The sequence below is a fragment of the Heliconius melpomene genome, chromosome 16 (assembly GCF_056956725.1).
Source record: "Heliconius melpomene rosina isolate 202511_hmr_F chromosome 16, ASM5695672v1, whole genome shotgun sequence".
NCBI lineage: Eukaryota > Metazoa > Arthropoda > Insecta > Lepidoptera > Nymphalidae > Heliconius > Heliconius melpomene.
This window is the reverse complement of record NC_140404.1, coordinates 2,873,867-2,891,533: the sequence shown is the minus strand read 5'-3', so window position 1 is coordinate 2,891,533 and position 17,667 is coordinate 2,873,867. Positions and strand designations below refer to the sequence as shown.

Below are 17,667 nucleotides of genomic sequence, written 5' to 3'. Positions count from 1 at the left end.
TAATATAAATTTAATTAATATGTGCCCATTGATAAAAACACATGTTTCAGGGAGCATACACGTGTTCAGCAGGTGGAATTCATCGGTCTTGGAAAGTTTTAGCTTTACAACCTCCCCACTGGGAGGGTTCTGCCTCCAAAGACACTGTAAGGGAAGGATCCGAGGCGAGAATCGAATGTGGGACCCCTCACGGTCAACCACCGCCTGACGTCCACTGGGTTTTGAATGCTGAGCTCATTAAATCTGGAAAAGGAATTAAGGCTACAGGTTAGTATAAAGAATCACTTTGTCCATCTGTCTGTATGTTTGTCGATCTGTGTGTATGGCGCTAGGTTGAAATGTATATATTTTCTAAAAAAATCGTACGGCTAATCGTCTTATTATCATCTTTTTAGGGCTTAACATTTGTTTAATCATCAATTTTCATTTTAAAATACTAAATGCAGAATGCATTAGAAATATATTGAATTGAATATTTCAAATAACATGACACTGGGTTTAGGTTTAACAGAAAAATAATCACAAATAGACAATTTGATAGGGCTTAAGGTTTTATATATGTAAAGTCATAATTACTTTAATTTAATTATTAATACGAGGGAAATAATATATGCAGATCAACCAATTTACTGGAATGGAAAACGAAATCCATAATATTATTGAGATCAAAATGAATAATTTTATAGTTTTCATCCTCACATTAATTAAACTTATGGATATATTTTTGTTTTATGAAGCAAGCGTGAATGGTAAGAGTGACAAGTGGAAGCCTCAATAGACCTTTCCTCCAGAATCAACGATAGGGGAGGAAGGTCACGTAGAAAGTAGAAAGACCTCCAGGATTGAGGAATGATGGAATAAAGATTGTTGATAGAGGACGAGGTGAAAGAGTAACAACTCTTTAGTCCACGTGCACTAAAAAAAAATATTCATTTTAAATCTCCAGCTATATAAAATTTGAACTTTATTTTCAAGCTAGCTTCTTACTTTGAAGCTTTCTTAGTAATTAAAAAGTTTCAGCCTTTGACCTATGGACTATAATGCGTTCACAAAGAACATTGTCAACAGCGATACGGAAAATGATTGTTAAAACTTTGCCGTCGTGTGATTAATTATTTCATCGTTTCTCGAAACATTTTAGTGTTTCTAATTATGTTTTTTATAATAATCTATAAGGGAACCTGTTAATTCTTTAAAATAAATAATATATATATGTGTATGTATTTATAGAACGGTAGGTCTGTCCCCTATTTTCCATAAAATTATCGATACTTTGCGTATAAAGTGACGGAACATGATGTTATTCTTGTTGCCAGAGCGAGGAAAAGAAATTAAATCACGTCTCCGAGTCGGAATCGAACCCAAAACTGTCACATACTGTACCTGCTGCTGCGCTACGATGGCTTGTATTCCCTAATTAATGTTAGCATATATTCACTCATTTGTTTTCACTGCCACAAATAATAGAGTAGATTTAAATACAATGTCTGTTAGATTTTTATATATATTTTTTCGCTCAGAGGATGACAATCGCAAAAAAAAGTTTTTTTTAACATATTTGGCAAAAGCAAGGGACTGAATGAAACTAAGGTTATACAATTATGTTAGTAGTGCTATGAAAAAAAAAATAAAAAACATTTTACGACAATCCTATTAGTTCTTTACTCAAATCCACGTAAATCCGCCGATATTAATGAATCCAATCAATTCATACATGTTAAATAATCTCCATATCGGTTAATTTTTAATTAAAAAATATACAACTGTAATGTCGTGATGAGTAATGTTTTGGTCCTTCAGCAAAATTTAATTTTAGTTAGTATTTTTTCCATTCATCCATCCGTCCGAGGCTATTGAAGCGCAATGACTATAAACGCGGTGATTGTAGGTTCGTTCACCCTGCAGAGGAATAAATGCAATATCTCGAATTTCGACGGAGAGTTTGGACATTAGATTCTCTCAACCTACCTTGTTACATTCGCGGTAAATCGTGAAACTGATTACAGAATCATTAACAGAAAGCTTTTTTTACACTGTCCCGCACACAGCAGGATAGGAAGAAGGAATTCAGTGTTAAGACACTGCGTTCCCTATTTTCTGAATAAATGTTGATTGGCGGAGCACAGCGCCGCGCTTTGCCACGACACCAGAGCGTGTTATATATTTTATTTCCGGGAATGAGAATCGAAGCCGCAATCTGTCGCGTACTATACTACTGCAAGTATAGTCTAATAGAAAGACTAGTGCCAATTGCTTAAATCTCCATATATATATATATCGGTTTTTAGTATTTATTTTTTTAAATTGATGGTATATATTTTTAGATTCAGAGTTGGTGATCGAACATGTAGAAAAACGCCATGCGGGTATTGTACAGTGTTTCGCGTGCAACGACCTGGGCTGCGCGTATGACGGGGCCCTCCTCACTGTGGTGCCTGTCCAGATATCGGATCAGGTAACGTCTATTTTCTTATGTCCTCTATTTTCAAAAACAAGTATGAATCATTGTTCATTCCAATTGTTTTTTTTAAAGGATTACGCAGCTGAAACACCAAAAACACAGCACATTCCGTCACAACCTCCAAAAAGGCACAGCAAGAAAAATTCTAGAAAAAATAAAGGTACCTACATAAATATTTTCATAGATACATATACGAGTATGTATTGTATTAAGTGAAATAAAGAGTATGTATATGTACATGTAAAAATGATAAACACAATATTTTTTACCCGACTGCAAAGTTATTACGTTATTAAAATAAAAGCCTTCTAAATAAGATTTTCTTACTCAGCGCTTTTGATACCTCCGTCTCGTCCGAATGTGTCAAGATTATCCAACGAGAGTGTGATGGTGTCCTGGACTCACGACAACCAGGGCCTTGCCATACAATTCTTTAAGGCAAGTATTTAAATATATATTAGGATCATTTATATAAAGTATTTGTTTGTAAAGCCACACAAGAGGCCAGTCGCCTCGCGTAATGCCTCCAGAATTCGGTGAAAAATGAGGAATGAGAATGGTTTCATTAAAAGTTACCTAAATATTTTTTATAATAGCTTGTTTTTTAATTAGAAGTGAATGTATATTCACTTCTAATAAATACTAATACGAATAATGAAATACGCACATGCCAAATTCATGCATATTTCATACATAAACTAAATGAAATATTTTTAATTAAAGCCATATTATTTTGACCTATCAACGTAGAATCCATCGTTTTGTGGCATTAAATAAATATTCATATTATACGCGAAATTGCGGTTAGTTTCATTTATGAATTGCTATATGAGCGCTAAATAGTTTGAAATGCTAGAAATATTTGAATTTTAATTATATTTTGCAGGTTCAGTACAAGGAGATGACGAATTCACCAAATTCCCAATGGCACACAGAGAACTATGATATACCAGCATTCATTCATTCGTTTCAAATCGACGGTCTGGTTCCGGATAAATATTACAAGTATGTATTATTTCAATCACTTTATAATAGTAGAAAAACTCCTTCTTCTTCCTGGCATTAATCCCGGCTATTACCAGGGTCTGCCTTCCTACTCTACCTACTCCACTTTGCACGGTCTTTTGCGTCCTCGGTGGTTAGACCATTGGCTCTCATGTCCTGCATCACGACATCCAACCAGCGCTTCCTACGGCTATAGAGAAAAACTATAAACTCAATTAATAGGAATAGTAGAAAAACTATAAACTCAATTAATATGAATAATATGAATAATTTAATTTAATACATACGATATGTCAATACATATGTCAATTTACGAAATTAAGTTTTATATTTATTGTAAACTTAGTTTTTATGAAAAGTAAATAAAAAGTACGGAACGCATGTCTGTAGTGTTTAGTTGAAATAAAAAAAAACTTAGTTTTGACATTATATATCACCTACCTATTTTAATTAAAATATTATTACATAATTTCAATTCTATTTTCTTTACGATTTAACATATATAGTAAAATGATTTATATAAATCCAATTACTTTGCTTTTGTTTTATTTGTTGTGCGAATTTCCGAAATAATTTATTGTTTCCATTCTAGTTAAATTAAAATGTAATAAGAAAATTTAATTACAATCCAATATTTGTCGAAACCGCAATTTTGAAAGTAAATTGATTTATTTTTAAACTCAGATACTAACGTTATTTGTGTTTATAATTAAATTTCCTTTCTATTGTATTTGAGGATATAATCACCGTGAATTATAAAGCTACATTTTAGTATATATATATCGTTCCCGAAATCGATCTCAGAGTTGAGAGCGGCTTATAAAGACGGGCGATATTTATTATTTATTTCACCATTGTGGGGGTGAAAACCACATATAAATGCTTTAAATTTAGAACGCTTCTACGTTATATTTTTTAATAAATTATATCCAAGAAGATTGGGGGTTTAAATATAACTTGGTGAAAATTTAAGCTCATCTCTTTTTTTAGGAGGAAAGTACAGAACTCAGTATTAAATCTTCTAAAAGTTAGTTTAAGTATTAAGTTTTTCGAATAATTCTTATAAAATTATAAAGAAATATCATTTATATGAATGTTTTATTTTATATAGTCCTATCGATTCAAAAATATTTAATAAAGATATTTGTTGATTAATTAATAGTGAAATGAAAATATTTTATAGGTTTCGAATAGCAGCCGTATATTCAAATCAAGACAACAAATTAGGTAAAAGTAGTGCCAAGTTCTACTTGCAAAAAGGAGGTTTTCCAAGTCCTCGGGCACCTGTCATCGACAAGGCCTCTGCGTTGTCACCTTACAGCGTGCAAATTAATTGGACAGTAAGTTATATATTTTTTTAGCAATAAATTATATATTTTTTTGTTTGACTTACTACTCTAGGTTATTTTCATAATATAATTTTGATTAATTCACTCGACCAAAATGTTAGATATTTCGTAGGAAACGAACGATAAATTGCCTTCTCCGTTTCCTTTATTATTTTTAATTTCTTTTTCATGTTTCCTTTATGTCATTATATATTTTTATATTTCTGTATATTTATATAAGTATAGTATTTATATGTTTAAGTAGGTATAGTAATATTGATAAATATTAAGTATTTTTTTATGTAGAATTGTCATAATTAACGCAATAGTTAGATACCAAATGGTTTTACTCATCAGTTTGGTACATAAGCAAATTAAAATGATAAAAAATACCTCTACCAAAAGCTCTCGGTTGCTATCACCAGAAGCCCCTTAAAGCTTAGATCGGCTCATTGTAAATTGATAAAAATCAACGAACTTGGAAATGACGATTGCCGTCTGAATAAATGAATGCTTTTAATGATATTAATTTAATTTTAGTAATAAATATTCTGTAAAACCAACTATATAAAAGCATATTTTGGATTTTCTATTTCTGTACTGGATTATTCGATACTAAAATTTAGGATTTGTACGGATGTTGTGGATAAAGCCCGCACTACGTTTTAAAGCTCTTAGTAGTACGAACTGTTGAACCTATTTGGAAAACATTTTGAGAATTAAGTGGAGAATAGAGAGTAAAACGATTTTATGCGTTTTTATAATATTATTGTTTATTCAAACTCACTTTCTATTGGCTTCATTTTATTTATACAAAGGTATATATAAACTATTATGTTAGCTAGTTTTTTTAAAAAGGTGCGAGTTTATTTCTATTTTCGATATTACGTGATGAATGCTGGAACTTAACGCCGCGCTTTGCCTATTTATTAGAACAAGTAATATGAATAAATAATTAATTTCCTCCTGGCCTCATTTTATTATGCTTTAAGAAAATTATTACTTTTTCTCCACTTTCTTCTCATTTGTTAAGTAAATGGAATTTATAATACTGTTCATTTTAAAAGATCAGATAATAAATGTCCAAATATTTATTTAGCAGCGGACTATCGTTATATGCTTACACGATCTGTTTAACTTGTGTATGTAAACTATACGTACATATATCGACAACAATTTGCTGATTAAACCTATTTGTTTAAATCCATATATTATTTGATGTTAACTCATCGTTTAAATAACTATTGAATACCGTTAAATCAGTGGTTTGTATGTGTTTTAACTTGTTTTCTTAACTTTAATATTTGTCAGTTTTAATTATTGACACATTGTATTTCGCACACAACAGGCAGTGAGCAAAGGGAACCTTGGAACTTACTGTTAAGACACTTCCGTTCCCAACTCCCAACCGAATTCTGGAGGCATCATCAAATATCTTATTTGATTATAATTTCGCCCTACAGTGGACCAGTGACGGTGGAGTGGAAGCTGATGGATTCTACATGTACTATCGCGCGGTGTCTTCAGCGGGGGCGTATGAGAAGGTGGTAGCGAGTGCAGACGCACGCAGCCTGGTCCTGTCTCACTTAGCGTCAGACACCGCTTATGAAGTGAAGATACAAGCCTACAACTCTCAGGCTGCCTCAGATTTTAGTACTAGATTGGTAAGCAGTTCTTATTGTTTTTGTTCAGTTATCTTTCGTCGCAGGATACTCAAAGAGTCTTTAGTGCTACAAATCGTGCTGTTCTCCTCTTTTTTTCTCCACATTTATGTTCTTGCGCCACGACTGGCCTCTATTCTAATTCGTTATATAAAATTGCCAGCAAATTAAAGTCCGTACGAAACATGAATTGGTTGTACGACTGAGTTCTCAATTATATCCTATAGCGAGAGGTAATTCAGATATCTCTATTCAAAGCACCGATCGAGCTTATTGCCTCTTATCAAATAATTCTTGTGAATACTGAAGCTAATTTGCCAATACATCCGTCTTATATTGCGTTCATTAAAGTAATAAAGTTTTTGCGTGTTTGCGGAACTTAACGCCGCACTTCATCAAACGATACTACGAAACAGCTGTAGGTACTATTAAATAGATTTCTATTTTTGAGTTAGATTCGACCCTACAACTATCATCTTGTGTCATCCACATGTCATCTGTGTCACGAAAAAGATTTTTTTAAAAAAGCATGAAAAATAAAATCATAAAGTCAACTACCAAATAAAATTATTTTATTGTTGATTGAGTTTATTGTATATTTTTATATATTGCAAGCTGCTTATATATGCGTTACAGGTTTTTAATTGTTCTACAGTGTCGAAGGATTTAATTGTTATTGAACACCAGTTCATCAGTCTAGTCTAATAATACTAAAATCCCTCGAACTTGATTAAATTGCAAAGCTAATTTTAGTACTGTAGACTTAGTTTGCTATATAACGTATTTGTTAGTTATAGTCTTTTTTTATTTCCTTAGACAAATTGATTAGTCAATTTATTTTGTTGCTAGCAACTCTCGCGCGGTTTCGCCCGCTTATATTTCCTGTTATGGTGAAATCGTACAAAGTCTTTACGTAAATTGTAGCCTATGTATTATTCTGATGTAATAGGTATATTATTGTAAAATAAAATTTTATCTAAATCCGTTCAGTAGTTTTTGTGTAAAACTGGAACAAACATCCATCCTCACAAACTTTAATATTTATGTTAGTAGGATAGGATTTCTTAATGGTAACTTGCAAATATAACTTAGGTATATAATATTATTTTGTACTAAAGTAGGCGGGAAGGTAATATTCTTAGGTTGTCCCATAAGAGTAATTTGCATATAGCGTCGCATCCGCTTGTTTTATGACTACTTTAGAAATGAACATTTAAACATTCATGGTTGCCCGCCTCTAGACTGGTAAATACGACCAAACTTTTAATATATTTACTGACTATAAAAATATACAATTAAGATGGCTTCAGCTTCTCGTTGTATCCCGCAAATAGCAGGGTAGGCAAAGGGAACCTAATGTTAACGTCCCATCCATCCTCCCATCCAAACGTTCCGCCAAATTTTTTCGAGGCATTACGTGTAAAATCAACTCGTTCCCGAGTGGTAATCATACCTTAGTTTGAATAATAACATAGATAATATTGTATTTTATTTTATTTAAAACTTTCCCTAGTTCTACAGTAGGTAAAATAACTTTATAAAATAAATACTTATACTGACAAATAATTATATTTCTTAATACTTAAATAGATGGTAAAAACCCAGCGAGCGGCCAACACAGCAAGTACAAGCACAGAAGCATCAGCAAAGGAAGAGACTGGTGGTGGTCCTCCAACTCTGGTCACAGCGGGAGGGGCGGCCGGCGCGGCCTTGCTGCTTGTACTGATCGTCACATTGCTGCTATGTCGACGTGCTAAGAGACCGGAACCGGGAAGTGAGTATCTGGGCGATAATAACATATGAAAAAATAAATAATTGTGTAGTACATACGAGCGAATCCCGGAGCGTGTTGCTAGTTTGTATGTAAATATTTTATATGACTTTATTTTTCTACATATTAACAACACTTTTATTTTTTATAATATACAATTTTAAAATGCTATTTTAAGCCTCACTAGTAGGTACGAGTTGTAAACGAAAACGAGAATAACACAAATTCAATTAGACTTTACTACGAAGCTAAAAAGTAAAGGAAGCAACCAAAAATATCCAATTAACATACATAGTGCTTAGCTTTAGAGTTTAGAATTTAGACCATATAGAAACAGAAATTCCAATTTCCAAATTTCCAGCGGGCATGCGATTACACTTGTAATTTTCAAATTTAACAAAGCAACGTGAAAGCCGCGTGTAAGCTAACGCCGCGGCCGTACGCGGCTAATTGGGTGCTTCACAGTGCACTCCTGGCACTGTTGTCAGCCGCAAAGCAGAGGAACGTTGCGGTGCCCACAAAAACAACACAAAAATAAATATTTCCCGCCGTGTCCCTATTTCTATTCTAAATATTACCATTTACCAACTAAATACTAATAAAAATATAACTTTCCACGGATTGTCGCTTGTTTCGAGCTAGGATTGTTGGTTGAGATAAAAGCTGTGATCATAGCGGGAACTTTTGGAGCTGTTCGTATTGTTACTGCAGAAATTAGAGCGTTACTACTGTTGGCAAAAGTTTTCCTTTCAAGTTTCATACTATACCGTCACATTTTACGAAAACTTGTATTGAGTCCATAAGAAATAGTTAATCGTTGTTAAAATAAACATTTTTTTAATAAGTCAAACACAAAATATATTATAGAATCTTTAGTAAAACCTTTTAAGCCACCTTTACACAGCTGATAACGATTTACTAAAGTAAAAATGCAACAATATATTTAAAAAAAAATGGCTGGACCACACATAACGCAATTAAAAACACGCTACAGACTACGTAACCATTCATCGTAAGTTTATTAGCGTTCCAATTGGATTCGGTAGGTATCTGTTGTATCCGATCCATAACTCTGTCGCTAAAGCGATGTAAATCACTTTACGCGCCCGAAGCTTTTGTGTCAATTATTAATCGGCCGCCATATTGGTATTTCATAACCGACGGAGCGAGCGAATGAATGAATAAAGAAACGAGCGACGCACGACGCCGGCGGTAATAAACGTCCGGAAGAACGAATGTGTATCGGTGAACGAACGATTGGACGGTAACAAACGGACGTGTTTTATACACGTTCAAGTATTATGAGATTTTCATTCTTCCGGAAAATAAATATAAACATCCGTATTTACTTTACTTTTTAGTTTAATATAACTCGCTGTTGGCAATGTTTGTTAATTAAATGATTGCGGTAAAACGATTGCGTTTGAATAACTCTGTAAATTGTTTATTTGTTTATTAAATTATATTTGTGAAAGCATATTCATTTGAAGTTTGTTCACATTAATAGGGATGTACTATGTTGCAGATCAAAATCTATTTTAAGGCAAATAAAATAAAATATTGACATTAAACCTGTCCGATGACAAGAGGAGACATTTTACAATTATTTATTTCATTGTATTTTTTGGCTATTCTGCTCAATCTTATTTTATATTTGGTTATTGTTTTCAGTTGTTAATCAAATTTTGAAATGACAACTTCCCTAATGGATGCGATCATGTAATAAGTAAAGTAAAGTATGTTACATGAAAATACCCAAACTTGACATATTTTGTTTTATTATTTTCGTAATTAATATGAAAATATATTATTTTTATTTATTCGTTTGCTTCTTTAAGTAACAAGCAGGTACTTATGCAACGCAAACAAATAAATGATATAGGTAAATTTTTTCGAATATTTTTTTATCTAAAACTATAATTTTTAAAATAACCCCTAAATATCCCTTCCATCCTACTATAAAAATAACAAAAATATACACAAAATATTTACTTATCCATTAAAGTAACCCAACGTTTTACGATCACAAAATGATAAACCCCTTATATATATTATTATAATAAATTTTATGTATATCATTGAAAAAGAATACCAAATCTGTGTCGTAAAGCTAACCAAAATAGACGTCATAAAGCGTCAAGTAGCAAGCAATGGGGGCAGCGGTTTATAGGCGACGATATCGCTCTCGTAGCTATTGACCTCTAACGCTTCACTTCTTTTGTTTAGTGCTCGCGACTGGCTCGTTCAGTTTCGAGACATTTCAAGCGAGTCTTGCTCCGTTCCAGTTTCCCTCGGGAATATTGTTGAGATTTTCCTTCGAAATTAATATATTTAGTTTAAGAAAATATGCGGTGTTTGTTATATTTGTATAGGGGATGTTGTTAAAGTTTAATTTTAATATTTTATTTTTTAAATTTGTAAATAAAATTGTTTTAGTCATTGTTATTGTATAAAAATAATACTTTAAAACTATAAAGTTTATAACGTGTCGTATCAGGCAGGGCCACAAGTTATGGGTTCGATTCCCACTCGAGAGAACATAATATTTATTATTACTCTGGTAACGAGGCAAAGTGCGGCACTGAGTTCGCTACTGAAAATCTCAAGAATTTGGCGGAAAGTGACGAACGGAATTGTTATAATTGGGAAATCGAGGATCTCCAAATTTCGTAGCCTGAATTATATTTAAATTAGAGAATTAGATTTAAATTAGAGAGAGATTTAAATCGTTATTTTAAAATGTAAAATAAATAAATACTGAAATTATGAATTAAAATTTATATAGATTTACTCTCTAATTGATGTACCCGTTCAGTCTTCATCTATTCAAGTTTTCATAGGAAGTTGAGATAATGGCATTTTGTATGATAACTTAAAAGCTTGAGTTTCTCTAATTGGTTTTAATTTGCCTTTGAGTGAAACATCGCATCTGAAATTTATTTACGAAATGGCTTAACGACTTGGTAACGACTGCTCTAATAAAATATGTTAATAATATGCATATGTTGGATGTTTAATATACCGTGTACATTTAAAATTTCGCAATGAAATTTCGGTTTGGATTTCGGTTTTTCGGTTGAAATTAGAACCAGTATTTTCTCTGGATAAATAATTGTATTTTCTACTGTAAGAGTATGTTAAGTTAGCAATGCTTCGTACGCAGCTAACGAAAGTTATAAGGACTGCTCAAGAATTTTGGTTCGACGCGATTAAAATGTATAGCTTTTCAAACAATGTATAACTACTTAGAATATGGTTCGTTAGAATACGTTCAAGTTTTAATATGAATTTGTTCGATTCGATTCGATTTGTTCGATTTGATTCGATTCGGTTGTGGGTTCGATTACCATTCGAGGAAATGAAATATTTAAGATTTCCGCCACTCAACATACGATGCCTCCAGAATGAACGGAGTGTATTAACAATAAACTGCCTACCTAGAACAAAAAAGATACATTATTTTGTTTTTTTTTATTCTATCTTTCAATGTACATGTATACACAGTTAATATATATGGGGTTTGTTAATTATTTTCTTTCAGAGGAAAAGGGATCACCGGAGGGCGGCGCTAACGGATACCTGCCGGCCAAAGTGCCCATCACCATTACAGCTAACCCTATGCATGGAGAGGTATATAGACCATGTTTACTTTACTTATATGAATATCATCTGTATAGGTTATTGTTTTTGTTGATGTAAGTGGCTTAGAAACAACAGTATTTTAGTCGAAAATTTAAATTTAAATTAGAAAATAATATAAACTATTTTTTTTTATAATAAATATCTTATAAAACAAGCATATAACCTCATCCTATCCTAATAAATATAGTAAATTCTGGGGAAGTATATTTTTGTCTGATACCAGGTCTAAGTACCGATATACATTACGGCTACCTTCATTTGTAACTTACACATGCGCGAAGGTGTGAGCCTTAGACCTCTTCGTGTAATGGAGACATCTAATATTTATGTGGAAATGTCTAGAAATATCTTCTGCCACGTAAGATTTCAGTTTCTTATTTGTACCGGTGTATTCAGGTATTTCATGATTTTCATATATTTACTATATATGAAAATCATGAATATTATTTATATATTTATACGTTAAATATTTTCATATAATATCTATATTTTATAGGGAATTAATGTAATTTGTGTAATGTAAGATATTCGATCCGGACCGCTGAATACAATTTAAGTTATTTCGTTTATTATATCTGTTTTGGATGATAGTGATGTTCTCTTCAGTAAATTTATTATACATTTTATGTAATTGTACAATTATTATCTGTAGCACGAACTGAATTGAACTGAACTTTATTATAAAAACAAAAATAACATAAAATACGAACTGGTTGAAAAATTACATAAATTATTAAGATGCAATTATATTATTTAAAAGTCACTTGGATTATTAATTTTATTTTGGTTTTGAATTTACACCCAAAACTGGTTGAAAAAAAAAATTTATGACTTTTTGTTGTAGGGTGGCGACGGTGTAGAAATGTCATTCCTTCACAACAATAATTGTGGGAACACGACCGCCAGCGACGACAGTTTGGCGCACTCCAGGAAGAACCAGAGACAGTACGTGTGATTACACGGACAAATTTGAACTATTTTACGTTTAAAAATGGTTATAATGTAAATAAATATATAGGTTATAAAATATATAACCTTTTTGAATATTTTATATTCTTTTTATAAATTGGCAATAATTAATAAATATGTAGAAGCACGAGGCCAGAGACTTAAGGTTTGTATCGCGTATGCAAGAAAATACGAATTAAACATAAACATTTTAATATTTCATGATTTTTGAAATTTCATTGTGATAGTCGTAAAAGGTGAATGGACTCATGAGAGTACAAAATATATTTATTATTTTAGTGATAAGTGAATAGCGAACTGTAAGTGAAGTTGATATTAAGCATTTATTTGCGTTTATTAGTAATAAGCGCTAGTTGTAAGTAATTTTTAATGGTTGAGATTTTAATGTATGAAATTATAGTATGAAAATAGCCAAAAGCAAAAAAAATATGCAAAAAATGGAGATAGTGTCTTACCACTAGGCTTGTGCCTTTGCATGGTAATTTGAAGAAAAAACATGAATCTATTTTTTTTAGTTAAAAAAAAAATCAACAGTTTGGCTATTTTCATACTATTTGTAGAAGTTTGAATATTTATTATTTGTATAGAACTTAGTATATAGATCTGATTTAACTCTCACCTGCATTCCCAGTAATGTAATAAAATAATGTTTCCACGTGTGTTACTTTTAATATATTTTGTCATTAAATACATATTATTTCACAATTTGCTTATAAACTACGTAATATTTAAAAATAGCGATTTATTAAATCGAATTTATATTGTAAAATATTTTTTTGGCAACGGTACTTAATGAAATTTTTATTGACATGTTTGTGTATACTTTGTTTTTTGTAAAATTGATTGGATGCTGTCGGAAATAGGTTACATTTTTATAATTTAATAACCGACTAATTGAATTAAAATACTGTAAATGTATTATTTTATATAGGATCTAAAATGTGTGTGTGTTTAAAATTGTTTGTTCTTGGTTGTGAGATGCTTTGACTGATTAATTTATATATTAAGTGATATTCGGCGTTGAGGTCCGTCAATTAATACTCAATGACTCCAGAAGTCGGCGGAATTTAAGAAACGGATGTGCCTTAATGGTGAAGGAGTGTTTTAACACTAATTTTTCAGTTTCGCCCTGCGTACTCTGTTATGTGAGAAATGCAATTCAATTCCTCGCATGAGCGTGGCTTAGATTTTCACCACTCAAAATTTATGCCTCAAATGGTTATTTATGGTTCTAAATTTATGCTTGCTCAATAAAAATAAATATAAATTATACCTATAATACATTATATTGCTAGCCAAAATAAAATTATAAAATATATTGAAAATTCAAATATTTACCAGTTAATACGCTACGAGCACTATGAAGTCCCGTCTAATGCATGTAATATTAATTAAATAAGAATAAGTTAAAATATTTTACCTTTGAGATGGTTCTAAAATATTTTAGCAAATATTGGCTATCATAATTTCAGTCAAATATTTTACTACATATTTTACATAAAATGTTTTACTTTGTCGAAATTCCTTTGGAACTGTCAAGAGAATCGTCACAGAAATAGTTATGATTCTCGTCCAATTTTAGATTAATTGCTAATTAGTTCGCGAAACTTAACGCCGCACTTTTGTGTGAGGGAAATTATACTCAAGTCTTCTTGGAAGTGGTGATTATAAGACATTGATTTTGAAAAAAAATACAGCAAATTAAAATTTACCTTCACATCAAGGTTTATATTGCTTTTGTTAATTGTAATTGTAGTCACAGCCTAGATTATAGTCTAGATTTAGGCCTGTAATCAAATTTTACAGTGTGTATAGCTTATTTTATTTAAAAACAAAAACAACATGCTAATTTGCTCTACATATTCGTTTGTAATTAAAAAATAAATATTATTAATTTTTAAAACATGTCACAGACTGAATTTTATGTAAATAAACTTAAAATTTATTACAATTTCTGTCTTTTTATTAACCCCAGGAAATTAGATATAAATATTAAATTGCCAGTCCAGCATTTAAAAATGTAATTTAATTATCAAAATATATTTAACAAATACAATTAAAGTTGATTCTATTACATTTTTGTAACAAAAAGCGCTAACGTGTAAACCGACCGCCATATATTCTCATATTGGCAATTATTAACGGCCTGTCACTGAACTTCTTCAGGGCATTGGTTAAATGAAAGCTGGGCACGGAGCCAAAGTGGTGTCACTCATAGAGTACTACGAGTTCAATTTACGTTATTCGTTATCGACCACGTATTGTTTAAAATAATAATTATTGTTAATTCCTTTGTAAAAGTGACTGGTTGACTTATTTATACGTTATGGAGTATAGTTTTGAACGTGTAGTAGTTCCAATATTTGTGGTAATGCAGGTTTTGACGTGAATGGCTGTAGAGGCAAGAGATTTAATTGAGACGTATGTATGTAGTACGGTTAGTGAGCAATGGCCTTAATATACATTGCCAATGATTTACGTTTATGTATATATACAATTTTAAAATTTAACGTAGAACGGACCTTAGTGTTAAGACACTCCGTTCCCCAATTTCTTTACAATTGTCGAGACAAAGTGCGTTAATTGGTACAACTAAATGATACAATTTGTTTATGAGAGTCAGAAAATAAATACTTATGATTGGGGCCAGTAGTGGCGCAGGGGCACAAACGTGACTGTAAACGACAGGTTGTGGGTTCGAGGTCCCCTGGAGGAAATGAAATATTTTAAAAAAATATTTTCTCGACGATGTGCGGCTTTGAACTTCACGACTCAACTAAGCGGAAAGTGGGCAACGCAAGTTGCTTAATGGAAACGGGGTGACTTAACACTAGGTTTCCAGCTACCTCTGTAGCGTGCAATGTCTGGATACAACGTAAAGTTAAAATAAATAAATAAATATGACGATTGGTCCCCCCTGTGGTCGATTTTACAACCATTTCAGCTGAGTTGGCAGGGGAATCTTCAAAAGATATCCAATCCTTGGGGAGGACCAGATTATGTAGGATTTTTACCCACTAAAACCCCTGCGGCTGCCGACTTCGACACAATGGGAGGACCCGGGAAATTGGTAGAACCGCGTCCGTAGCCCTCCTCAGATGACGCGCTCCTCTACGGAGCTCTCTTATATTTTAAAATTAAATTCACCAATAGACCAGAATGGGGTGCGCAGATTCCCCACACTGCACACCAATGGTCTAAACTAATTCATTGAGGACTAGGGGAGACCAGGACGATTGGCCCTCTCCCGTTCTCGTCCAGCAGCCTCCTTCCGTGACATGACCGTCTCACAGAAGGTGACTACGGCTGTCCACGCTGATTCCCTGCGCAACATTTTTCTTATAAGCACAGGAAGGGAAAGGTTACGTCCAACTTCCTGCACTAAAGCCCGCCTTTCCGTGTCCCACGTGGTACACGATTCAAGGGTATGTTGGGCAGTATCAGAATCTCTGTCGCAGTGAAGACAAATCGAAGATGTCTGACGTCCGATCTTAAACAAATAATCACCAAAGCAACCGTGCCCTGTGATTATCTGTGTAAGACGGTACGTAACTCGACGTTTTCGTCTCATCCAAGCCTCGAAGGAAGGAAGTATCGCTTGAACGACACGCTTGCGAGCATAGCGCTCTTCGCAAAGCCGTGTACGCCACGTCTGGAATGCAACATCGCTTTCCCGTCGTCTGATATCAAATATGTTCAGAGGTGAACATCCAGCTGTCTCTCGAATCTGACTGTATATTCTCGCATTCATAGATGCCAGAATATCTAAAGGCGGAAAACATGCCAGTAATGTAGCTGCCTCATAGGATATCGTACGGTAACCACGTACTATTCTGATAGCCACTCTGCGCTGTAGACTATAAATTTTAGTTCTACAGCGCCGAATTGACAGTCTGTGGGACCAGACAGGTGCACCATAAAGGATCATTGATCGAACAACACCAGCATAAAGCAAACGAACTTCCTCTGTCGGTCCTCCAAGATTAGGTAGTAGACTGTGCAGAACACCCACTACTTTGTCTATTCGAGGGACTAGGCGGTCAAAGTGTTCTTCAAATCCCCAGCGACTGTCTAAAGTGAGCCCTAAGTATTTCATATGCCGACCGACGTGAACCTGATGATCACCTACACGAACATACGTGTCAGGCGGATCCCTACTTCTCGGCAGCTTGTGAAACCATAATGCTTCAGTCTTGTGAGCCGCTATGCGCAATCCCAAGTCATATATTTTTTTGACGATCATTTCAACACCGATCTCTGCAAGCCTTTTAGTATCCTCAAAAGTAGGCCCAGTTGCCAACACCAACGTGTTATCTGCGTAACAAATAACTTCGACATCCCTAGGAAGTACTACACGTAAAACAGCGTCGTAGGTAAGGTTCCATAAAAGTGGCCCTAGGACAGATCCTTGCGGAATCCCACAAAACATTCTTCTATAGATTCTGTAACCGTTTTGATTCGTGTATGAAATGTATCTATCTCGCAAATAATTCCCAATAATCGCCCGCAGGTACACGGGCATCTGATGGTAATTTAGTGACTCGCTAATCGTATCCCAAGGGATAGAATTAAAAGCATTGACAATATCCAAGCTTACCGCAAGATATATTCTACCCTGGGATGTAGCTTCCATTGTAAGAGAGCGGACACGCAGAATAGCCTCCATAGTGGAGCGCCCCTGTCGAAAACCAAACTGATTCTCCGATATATTAGGACCGTCGCATGAAAGATGTTCATTGAGGCGATTGGCAATAATCCGCTCAAAGAGCTTACCAACCTCGTCTAGTAAGCATATGGGGCGATACGAAGAGGGTGCACCCTGGTTACTAG

At 33.4% G+C, this 17,667-nt stretch overlaps 1 protein-coding gene across 1 annotated transcript in view; it reads left to right on the top strand.

Moving 5' to 3' along the window:
- LOC146530685 (interference hedgehog-like) overlaps nucleotides 1-14,788 on the top strand; it is a 51,910-nt gene extending 37,122 nt beyond the window's left edge. The window contains exons 7-16 of the mRNA XM_085199301.1: nucleotides 51-267; nucleotides 2,325-2,455; nucleotides 2,534-2,621; nucleotides 2,793-2,899; nucleotides 3,348-3,466; nucleotides 4,650-4,806; nucleotides 6,258-6,458; nucleotides 8,046-8,229; nucleotides 11,768-11,856; nucleotides 12,713-14,788. Of these exons, the coding sequence (XP_085055427.1) occupies nucleotides 51-267; nucleotides 2,325-2,455; nucleotides 2,534-2,621; nucleotides 2,793-2,899; nucleotides 3,348-3,466; nucleotides 4,650-4,806; nucleotides 6,258-6,458; nucleotides 8,046-8,229; nucleotides 11,768-11,856; nucleotides 12,713-12,823 (1,404 nt within the window). The 3' untranslated portion in view covers nucleotides 12,824-14,788. The remainder of the gene's footprint in view (nucleotides 1-50; nucleotides 268-2,324; nucleotides 2,456-2,533; nucleotides 2,622-2,792; nucleotides 2,900-3,347; nucleotides 3,467-4,649; nucleotides 4,807-6,257; nucleotides 6,459-8,045; nucleotides 8,230-11,767; nucleotides 11,857-12,712) is intronic.
- Nucleotides 14,789-17,667: the final 2,879 nt, after the last annotated feature.